This window comes from Ranitomeya variabilis, chromosome 4 (assembly GCF_051348905.1).
Source record: "Ranitomeya variabilis isolate aRanVar5 chromosome 4, aRanVar5.hap1, whole genome shotgun sequence".
Taxonomy (NCBI): domain Eukaryota; kingdom Metazoa; phylum Chordata; class Amphibia; order Anura; family Dendrobatidae; genus Ranitomeya; species Ranitomeya variabilis.
Window position 1 is genome coordinate 650,719,478 of NC_135235.1, and position 11,648 is coordinate 650,731,125.

The 11,648-nt window shown below is 43.3% G+C and overlaps 1 protein-coding gene across 1 annotated transcript in view; it reads left to right on the forward strand.

The window, feature by feature from the left end:
* The window catches only part of LOC143766165 (uncharacterized), a 48,027-nt gene extending 39,479 nt beyond the window's left edge, over positions 1–8,548 (forward strand). The window contains exon 7 of the mRNA XM_077253631.1: positions 5,921–8,548. Within this exon, the coding sequence (XP_077109746.1) occupies positions 5,921–7,443 (1,523 nt within the window). The 3' untranslated portion in view covers positions 7,444–8,548. The remainder of the gene's footprint in view (positions 1–5,920) is intronic.
* Positions 8,549–11,648: the final 3,100 nt, after the last annotated feature.

Here is an 11,648-nt window from a genome sequence, read left to right on the forward strand (position 1 = left end):
AGGGGCAAGTACAGCGCCATATCTAGGTGTACCACAGGCTAGGCAATCATTTCTCCAATCTGGATTTTGTTGTCCACAGTGTGAACATTCCCATCCTCCTACCCCACCAAGATTGGGATACAAGGCTGGAAATTGTTTTCCTCCTTCTGCTCTTCCAGATGGTACAAATGATTGGGCTTTTGGATCTAGGTAAGGTGGTGGGATTATATCACAACTTTTTCCCTTTCCCATGATCCATTTGGAAGTGTCTGGATCATACTTCCAATTCTCCTCTTTTGCTGTTTTTGAGACCTCTATCATACAATGTATGATTTCTTCCCACCCATTGTCTTTGATAATTCCACCTCGTTCTTTACTCAGTCTTTCCCATTCTGTACTGAACATAAGTGCTTCTGAAATTCCCAATTTTCCTCTTACTCTTCTAATCTGTCTTCTGACTATCTTTCCACATCTTTCCTGTATGATATCTGCTGCTTCCACTTGTCCTAAGACAGTTTTGGTCTGTTTATTTCCCATTTTTCTTTTCAATATTAGCTATGACTACCCTAGGTGACGTTTGGACAATCACTTACTCTATGGTGATGTCTCGTTGCCTTCTCTCCTAGGGAGCTAAAATATCCTTTCAATATTTGCTATTTCTACCCCAGGTGACGTTTGGACAACCACTTCCTCTGTTGGTGGCGTCTCGTTGCCTTCTCTCCTAGGGAGCTAAAATATTGAAGGGCTTGTCTGCTCTGTTTCTTCTAATATGCAGGACGTACTTAAGTGCTATTATGCACACAGACCCAGCAACACCATACAGATCACAAAACTTTCTGTGTCAGTTAGCATACTTGTCCCAGGCTCATGAAAACCGCGTCCTGGGCTCATTCTATCACACCTTATCCAGGGAATGTAGAAACAAGTTCTATAGGAGAGTCAAGCATGGGCGGAGGTCTCCCAGAAGGACGCTACCTCATAACCCAGTTAGGCTGACTTCACCAATAACCTTGTTCTAACAATCGTGGCTTATTGTTCTACGTACTTCTATTCTTCTTTCACAACATGTCACAACCTTCACACTGTTCACACACTGTTCACACACTGTTCACACACTGTTCACACACTGCCAGGGACTAGACTCATAAATCTATACAATATGGTAACCCGAGTTTTATAGGTATCTACTCACTACTAGACTAACCCAGCGTGACACGGCTCATAGAGATCTTTCGGATAATACAGGGCAGATAAAAGAGAACTAATAATGTCTCTTACCTGGCCAGGTTTTTCAGTTCATTTGCCGTCCATTATCCGAGATCTCCGTTGTCCGTATCCGCAGGTAAATCTCGAGCAAACACTCTCTCCTCAGGTCCCTGTTCAGGCGCCAGAATTGTTGAGTCCTCATCCGTCCCTGGCTTTCTGATGTAGAGAGATCCAAGTAATAACACACAGCACAAGAGATGTGTATTCATATGCAGGGATCGCCCAGGAGCTCGCCTCTGACTCACTGGGCTCACCCCTCCTGTTTATATAGGAATGAGATAAGCATTTACAGACATGCGTACAAGGGCTCATATTCTCTAACAAAGAGTATCTATTCTACTGATAACGTTCACTTCTGGAATGCAGGTTACAATATGGCAAAGGAATGCGTCCATAAAAGGAAATGTCTACCTTGCTCAAGTTTCTTCATATACGTCTCTGAGTAGAGGAAGACAAAATGGATTCTTCAATCTGATCTCTACATGTGATAGGACATTGATCTAAGGAAAGAGTCTGATTGCTGTATGTGGAGTCAGGAAGGATTTTTTTCTCTTTTAATATTGATCCATTAGTGTCTGCTCCATTGGTATTTGCCTTCCTCTTGATCAACATGTTAGGATATAGAAAAAAAACAAAAGGTATGAACTGGGATATAAACTGTTGTGCATGCAGCATGTAAGCACATGTTTACACAGTCCACTAAACAGAAAAAAACAAGGACCGAAACATAATAACAAAATATCTTACAGTAAATAAATAAATTGCATAGTGCGTGAAAATAATGTACGGTATTTAGTTAACATGTTTTTTTATTTAAAAAAATGAGAAAGCCATCCCGTCTTGTCACAGCAACCATAATTGGGATGGTCCGAACTCTAATAAAAACTTTACCGTTTGTCAAGTGACATGAATGTAGATAAGGGCTGAGATGGACTGCGACCAACTAGTGGATGCACGGCCGAGGGAGACTACATGAATAATGCCCAGCTCAATACAAAGACAGGCCACACCTTGTTAGGATATAGGAAGAACTCAATGGATTTAAGTGTGCCTTCAACCTTAAAGGGAACCTGTCACCCCCAAAATCGCAGGTGAGCTAAGCCCACCGGCATCAGGGGCTTATCTATAGCATTCTGTAATGCTGTAGATAAGCCCCCGATGTGTCCTGAAAGATGAGAAAAAGAGGTTAGAATATACTCTCCCAGGGGCGGTCCCGGACCTGTTCTGGTCCCGGACCTGTTCTAGTCCGATGGGCGTCGCGGTCCGGGGCCTCCTATCTTCTTACGATGACGTCCTCTTCTTGTCTTCCTGCCGTGGCTCTGGCGCAGGCGTACTTTGTCTGCCCTGTTGAGGGCAGAGCCAAGCACTGCAGTGCGCAGACGCTGGGCCTCTCTGACCTTTCCCGGCGCCTGCGCACTGCAGTACTTTGCTCTGCCCTCAACAGGACAAAGTACGCCGGAGCCGGAGCCACGGCAGGAAGACAAGAAGAGGACGTCATCGTAAGAAGATAGGAGGCCCCGGACCGCAACGCCCATCGGACCAGAACCGGACCATCACCGCCCCTGGATGAGTATATTCTAACCTCTTTTTCTCATCTTTCAGGTTACATCGAGGGCTTATCTACAGCATTACAGAATGCTGTAGATAAGCCCCTGATGCTGGTGGGCTTAGCTCACCTTTGATTTTAGGGGTGACAGGTTCCCTTTAAAACTATGACGCATTCAGGAAATGTAACCTTTTTAGGTGTATCACAATAACTAACAAAAATTGAAATTATAAAATGTAAAAAAAAAAAATCATTAAATTGTTTGTTAGGTGTCGAGTTCCTGCCGCTGCACAGAGGGAATCTCAGGCCGCCTCCGCTGCGGTCTCCCATTCTTCTTCAGCTGCAATGGAGCCTGCTCAGCGGAGACGTCGGTCCCAGCGTCTGGCTCAGGCAGATACTGTGTGCTTGGCTACTGCTGATCTTCCAGGCTCAGCCATTGTACCCAGCACTCTTCTGCGGCGAGCAGATGCTTCTGGGACTAAGTCCTGCTTTTCCACTACTAGGCATGCCCAAGGGACGACCTCTCATTGGAGGTCAGGGGTCACATGCTCAAGTCCTGAAGCAGTTCCTATTGGACCACTAGGAAGGCCCTGGAGAGCTTTCTCTATAAAAGGTTCACATGGCCTCATGGCCATGCGCTAGTATCCACTTATGTTTATGAGCTTAGCTACCTTATGGTCTGTGTCTGCATGTGCTCAGGGCTGGCTGTGTAGCCACTACAATTCCGGCACCTCCGGAGAGGAGTTGTTTGTGTGCTGATGCTGACTGTATGACCACTGTATGCTACCTGCTCTGTTAGTGAGCTGTAATCCTCTGAGAGGTTAACAGGGCACAGCGTTATCCTAATCCCGGCGACTCTGAAGCAACAGAGTTCACTCCTATACAGACCGGGTGACGGAACCCGTGTCTATTTAGGCGTTGTTCCACCATATAGTGCCACCATTTACTAGCAACAGGTTACACTCCTGCACGGTGGACCCCGGGCTGCGAACGCACCTATATTATCTCAATATTTACCCGGTGCGTTCCGCCAGCCCATACATTGTTAATGTAGCCCCAATATTTTCAATTTTACAAGGGGAAATAGAAAAAAAAATTGGGTATGGGAATTCAGATTTTGCTAGAATAGTTTGTGGGTACCATTTGCAGATGACCTAACATTCCATAATGGTGGTAAAACAACAGTAGAAAAGCGCATAAAGTGACAGTATTACCCTCATGGAATTCATCTTTAAGAGTAGTGACTATTTTGACTCCACAAGTAATCTCTGGAAAATAGCACACATTGGATGCTGGAGAATGAAAATTTCATATATGCCATTTTAGTGGTCAATAAGTGGTGCCCAGCTTGGGCTTCTGTTGACACGACCACCATAAATTTTTAAGTGGCTTCTACAGCAATGCTACTGTAGAAGCCAAAGGACAGTATTTTATTCTTCCTCTTCATTACTGTATATACTCGAGTATAAGCCGACCCCCCTAATTTTGCCACAAAAAACTGGGAAAACTTATTGACTCAAGTATAAGCCTAGGGTGGAAAATGCAGCAGCTACCGGTGAATTTAAAAAATAAAAATAGATGCTCCATACCGTTCATTATTGCCCCATAAGATGCTCCATATAAAGCTGTGCCACATGTAATGCTCCATACATTTCATTATGGCCCCATAGATGCTCCATATAAAACTGTGCCACATATAATGCTCCATACTGTTCATTATTTCCCCAGAAGATGCTCCATATAAAGCTGTGCCATATAGAATGCTCTGCACCGTTCATTATGGCCCCATAGATGCTCCATATAAAGCTGTGCCATATAGAATGCTCTGCACCGTTCATTATGGCCCCATAGATGATCCATATATAGCTGTGCCATATAGAATGCTCTGCACCGTTCATTATGGCCCCATAGATGCTTCATATATAGCTGTGCCATATAGAATGCTCTGCACCGTTCATTATGGCCCCATAGATGCTCCTTATAAAGCTGTGCCATATAGAATGCTCTGCACCGTTCATTATGGCCCCATAGATGCTCCTTATAAAGCTGTGCCATATAGAATGCTCCATACCGTTGATTATTGCCCCATATATGATCCATATATAGCTGTGCCATATATAATGCTCTGCACCGTTCATTATGGCCCCATAGATGCTCCTTATAAAGCTGTGCCATACATAATGCTGCTGCTGCAATAAAAAAAAAATGACATACTCACCTCTCTTGCTGCCCGCTGCTCCTCAGCGTCCCGTCTCAGCGTCTCTCCGCACTGACTGTTCAGGCAGAGGGCGGCGCGCAGATTTGTACGTCATCGCGCCCTCTGACCTGAACAGTCAGAGCAAGAGGACGGGAAGATGGAGCGGCGCCCGGCGTGTGGAACGTGGACAGGTAAATATGTAATACTCACCTGCTCCCGGCGTCCTTGGCTCCTTATCCCGGACAGATGGTCTCCGGGTGCCGCAGCCTCTTCCTCTGTCAGCGGTCACTGTTACCGCTGATTAGAGGAATGAATATGCGGCTCCACCCCTATGGGAGTGGAGTCCATATTCATAACTTTAATGAGCGGTCCCACGTGACCACTGAACAGGGGAAGAGCTGCGGCACCCGAAGACCATGGGACAGGCAGGGGGAGCGCCAGGAGCCCCGGAAGCAGGTGAGTATATGACAGACCTCTCTCCCCCTCACCCGCCGACAGTGACTCGAGTATAAGCCGAGAGGGGCACTTTCAGCCCAAAAATTTGGGCTGAAAATCTCGGCTTATACTCGAGTATATACGGTAAGTTAAAACTACTTTACAGACTATTTATTATTCTCTTAGTGCTGCATACTTTGCTAATAGTTGTGGTTTCATTGCATTTTTATTCTGAGGTCACATCCTTTGTGGGACAGAGGTCAGACCATCCTCTATACTAATCACTATACATCATTTTTGTGCTGTACACATTGATATTCCTTTTGGAACTACTGCAATCCTATCCCCTGTGGGATTGAGTAGATTTACAATCCCCTGGAAATAAGCGCCTATTGGGCACTTTTTATATTATAACTTGCATTTTCTTTGGGTATTTTAGACATGTTATGAAAATATAATTCAGCATAATTTTATTCGCAAAGCTTTTTTCTTGGCAGGTGACTGCACCAAGAGATCAGAGGGACAAGTGACATCTTCAATTTCTAAAACAGATGACCTTGATATTACTCAAGATATAACTGATGTTTATGCAACTTTTCCAGAAATACAGACATCCTTTCAGAGCAAACATCTATCATCTGATTCTTTTAAACAGATCCTATTGTCTGATTCATCACAGACTCTTAAGAAAAGTAAAAGTCACAAAAGTGGAGTTAAAAATCTAACTGCTCTTAGAGCAAGCAAGTTATTTTCAAGTGTAGAATGTGAAAAAAGTTTTTCCTTCAAAACATCTTTTGTTACACATCCAAAAATTCACATAGAGAAGAAAAGATTTTCTTCAGAGTGTGGGAAATATTCTAACTCAAAATTAGTGCTTATTGAACAAAAAAGAGTTCATACAAGGAAGAAGCCATATTCATGTTCGGAATGTGGGAAACATTTTAACAACAAATCACAACTTATTAGACATCAGAGTACTCACACAGGAGAGAAATCAATTTCATGTTCAGAATGTGGGGAATGTTTTGCAAATAAATCAGGTCTTGTTAAACATCAGAGAACTCACACAGGAGAGAAGCCATTTTCATGCTTAGAATGTGGGAAACATTTTGCCCAGAAATCACAATATGTTACACATCAGAGAATTCACACAGGAGAGAAGCCATTTTCATGTTCAGAATGTGGGAAATGTTTTGCACAAAGTTCAAATCTTCATTCACATCAGAGAACTCACACAGGAGAGAAGCCATTTTCATGTTCAGAATGTGGGGAATGTTTTGCAAAAAAATCAGGCGTTGATAAACATCATAGAGCTCACACAGGAGAGAGGCCATTTTCATGTTTAGAATGTGGAAAATGTTTTGCAGAAAGGTCAAATCTTGTTACGCATCAGAGAACTCACACAGGAGAGAAGCGATTTTCATGTTCAGAATGTGGGAAATGTTTTGCAGAAAGATCAAATCTTCTTTCACATCAGAGAAATCACACAGGAGAGAAACCATTTTCATGTTCAGAATGTGGGAAACGTTTTACCCAGAAATCACATCTTGTTACACATCAAAGAACTCACACAGGAGAGAAGCCATTTTCATGTTCAGAATGTGGGAAATGTTTTGCAGGAAGATCGAATCTTCTTTCACATCAGAGAACTCACACAGGAGAGAAGCCATTTTCATGTTCAGAATGCGGGGAATGTTTTACAAAAAAATCAAGTGTTGATAAACATCATAGAACTCACACAGAAGAGAAGCCTTTTTCATGTTCAGAATGTGGGAAATGTTTTTCGGAAAGATCAAATCTTGTTACACATCAGAGAACACACACAGGAGAGAAGCCATTTTCATGTTCAGAATGTGGGAAATGTTTTGCATATAGATCAAATCTTGTTACACATCAGAGAACTCACACAGGAGAGAAGCCATTTTCATGTTCAGAATGTGAGGAATGTTTTACAAAAAAATCAAGTGCTGATAAACATCAGAGAAGTCACACAGGAGAGAAGCTGTTTTCATGTTTATAATGTGAAACATATTGTACCAACAAATGGAGTCTTACTAGACATCAAATATCTCACAAAGGGAGAAGCCATTATTCTACCTAGAAGGTGAAAAATGTTTTACTTCAAAATCATATTTTGTTGACCTCAATGGAAAACTCACACAGGTTTAAACCATGTATTTTTCTTGCACAGTTTGTCAAAAACATAAGAGAGTCAAAGAAACAATAAAGAAGTACCATAAACGAGAAAATAAGTTAGAACTCACATTTGAATTAAAACATTAAGTTATTAATATACATCTGTTATCTAAAAATCAAATTAAATGCAATACTACTTTAAATATTTCACAGTTAAATATTTATATATTTACTATATGGACAAGAGTATTACAGCAGCTTCCCTGAAACCTCCCAATGAATACCCAATATTTCCTCCTCCCTCTTCTTCCCAGTCTCAACAATCTGCCATTCATTAGTCTATTCAATCCACAATCTCCGTTTGTGAGCAAAGTCTTTTAATTTTTCCATGCTACAATAATAAACATGTTCATATTGCAAATTACTATTTACATAAATGATCCATTCCTTCTTTGTTTAGAACATCTGGTGTTATCCATTCCAATTACAATAATATGTCCCCCTCATCTCACCTGCCTTATCTAAATTTGTAGTCCTGGGGTAAGATCTATACAGAGACATGATGTATGGAAATATTAGGGCTACAGCAACATCACATATTTTATACAGAAGAATAGCGCTAACTCCATATTTCTTTATACAATGATATATAGATCAGACAAGGTCCTGGTCCTCATATTTAGGTAGTTTCTATTTTACTCAAGCGCTCTGTATATCAACAAGATCAGTGAACCTCATTATACCGAGTAGAGAAGCTCCAGGGACAAAAACCCCATCTCGTACTAACATGCTGGAGGCCAGGCCCAAAGTATCCAGCCACGGCGCCCGGATTCTCAAATTTTTGGCTCTGGTGTTTTTTTTAGAATAAATCACATTCTCATACCGTTCTGTAGTAATGACTTTGTTAAATCACGTTTTGTCAGAAGATTCATGTGAATATCCAAGTGTCACAAATTTATGTGCAAGAAACAATAAATGCCCTGCTGCAGTTTTACCATGCTTGTCCTGTGTCAGTTCTTCTAGATTCCCTAATAAAAAAAAACATGGAGTCTCCAACTAAGGGCTCATTTCCACATGCGAGACATACGTCCGTGTCTCGCAGGTTAAAACCCTCTTTTGGCACCGGCACTCCAGAGCGGAGCGTGCGGTTGCACAGCAACACATGGAGCTGCACGCTCCGCTCCCAAGTGCCAGCGCCAGAGGAGGGTTTTAACCTGCGAGACACAGACGTATGTCTCGCATGTGGAAATGAGCCCTAATTCTGCAAATTATGTCATAATTTTAATGATTTTACTCCATGAAATTGATAAAAACATCTATCAGGGAGGTTTAATTCATCCAGCAGGGATGACCAGAGCATAGACAAATGACTGTATCTGGTCAGAGGCTGGTCACACACCCTGACCTTGGACAAACTGGAATGAAATGTTATCAAGCGTCTGCCTCCTACTAATAGTATGGGCATCACCAATAGGCTGTAAACCAGACAGATTATAGTGCCCTATACAAGCCTCATCTGTGAGCATTCTTTTACCAGGCAACCACCAGCTCCATGAATTGGTAGGTTTGTGAGTAGTTGCCCCATCAGTATTTTGCACCTGTACTGCCCCCGCCTTTATCAAAGGGCTTGTTTCATACTGGTAGTGTATTGGTAATCTGGCTCGATGTTGGTAAGGCTGTTTCTTTTTCTGTGAGGTTTTCTGTTAGGAAAAGCCCGGAGCAGGCGATGCAATCTGTTTCATAATGTCCCAGAAGTGTGAAGAAGCACAAAGGAGCACCTCCACCATCACTATGGAGAGCAGATACCTTCAGGATTAGACACAACACTATGGCTGTCGGCTCAATAGTTTATGATGGTTTGCCCAGGAGAATACGTTATCTCCCTGGAATATCCCTTCAAATGTTGGCTTTGTGCTGTAAGGAAATGCAAGAATTGAGGGCAAATGATCAGTAATAAAAGGAGAACAAAAAAAGCTGTTTTCTCTGCTGAGATTTACTACTAAGTTTATCTTTGCTTGTATTATCCATTTATGAATAGAAAACAGCTTCATTGCCTTGGCTTCTACTGCCTGCTGCATTTAAGTAGTTAACCCCTTCACAACCTTGGATGTATAAATTCATCCAGGTAGGTAGGTACTTCCCGACTTTGGACGTATGGATACATCCTGACAATTCTGACAGCTGACACCCGGCACTCAGTGCCATGAGCAGTGCCCCACCTTCCCCTGCACTTAAACCCCCTAAATGTTGCGATCTCAGCATTTAGAAGTCAAAGGGAGGGAGAGCCCTCTGCCTTCATAACGAGGGCCCAATCGTTGCCATGGTGACCCGATGCCGTCATGATGACATCTGGGTCCTCAGGCTCTAGCAAACTTGTTAGATCATGCGTAGGGCATGATCTATCAAGTTTGTGTGAGCAGGCGCACAGTTTTAATGCATTGCATTAGAACTATGATCAGACAGCAGAAAGTGCAGCCAGAAGCCCATCCAGATGCTTGTTCCACGAGTGCTGTTGCAGCTATATCATTGCCCCTAACAACTAGGCTGCACTGCTGAAGAATCCAGAAAACATGCACCTTGTCTGTTGCCCCCAGCAACTGAGCTTGTAGGCCTCCTCCGTTGCCCCTAGCAACAAGGCTACAAGAGTGCCCCTAGCATTCTCCACCACATGTGACATAGTGATCACTAAGACGGGTACACTCATTTGGCGGTGATATTTAACCAAACCGCAACCGTTTCATTTACATAAGTCCATGCCTGGTTTCTTACATCTCCATAAACCACGGTAGGCCATGTGAGCATCACAGAACCTACATATCGTCCATTCCAGTTGTGGTTACGTTCAAATACCTGATGCCCGTCAGTTTACAATATCCCAGGCTCTGGGTTAGGCTAGGTTCACATTGCGTTAGGGCAATCCGTTTAGCGCTAGCGGATTGCGCTAACGCAATGTTTATTTAGGGGCGGCGTTCAGGGGTCGCGTTAACGTCCCCGCTCTCGCAGATCCCCGATCTGCGAGAGCGGGGAACGGACCTCGGGCGTGCCACGGACGCTGCTTGCAGCGTCCGAGGCGCGTCACAGAAGAACGGCACATCACTAGCGCGAGCCGAAAAAGGCACGCGCTAGTGATGCGCTGCAGGCGAAATTTACATTGCTGTCAATGGGTGTGCTAACGGACCCGTTGCACGGCGTTAATTGCGACATTTTCGCCGTGCAACGCTGTCCGTTAGCGATCACCCACTAACGCAATGTGAACCTAGCCTTACCTGCTTAACAGATTCTCAAGTTTCCCCACCTGGCTTCATATAGGTCCTGTCAGCAGTCCAGACCCTCAGTGCTTTCTGGACTTTCAGGAGCTTAAGCCAGCTCCAGTCTTACACATGACCATCTCCCTCCATGTGGGGCAACCATGAAACATATAAGACCTTTCTGACATCACAGGAACACACCCCTGTGAGGTATGTGGTTAACCAGTCCCACCAATCACTTTCTGGCTAGCCTTTAAATCCAGCCCTTTACTAATGTACAGGTTTGCGGGACGAGACCCAGCAACCTGTCCTGGATTCAGATTGTAGCAGACCTCTGTCTGTGTGATACATACCTGTTTCTCAGTATACCACTAGTTGGTACATCACAAGAGGTATAGTTCGTAAAATTGAGTCTTTTATGGGGGTTCTACTGTTCTGACACCTCAGGGGTTCTGCCAATGTGATATGGCACCATCAGACCACTCCAGAAAAATCCAATATGGTGCTTCCTCCCTTCTGAGCTTTGCACGATGCCTCAAAAGTAGTTTTCAAACACGTGTGGTATTGGCATGCTCAGGAGAAATTGCACAACAAATTTTGGGGACCATTTTCTCCTGCTATCCTTGTGAAAATTAAAAATTTGGGGCTAAAATAACATTTTTGTGGGAAAAATTTGATTTATTTTTACAGCTCTACGTTATAAACTTTTGTGAAGCACCTGGGGTTCGAGGTGCTCACTACACATCTAATTACATTCCTTGACAGGTCTAGTTTCCAAAATGGGGTCATTTGCTCGGGATTTCCACTGGTTAGTCACATCAGGGGCTCTCAAAACGTTACA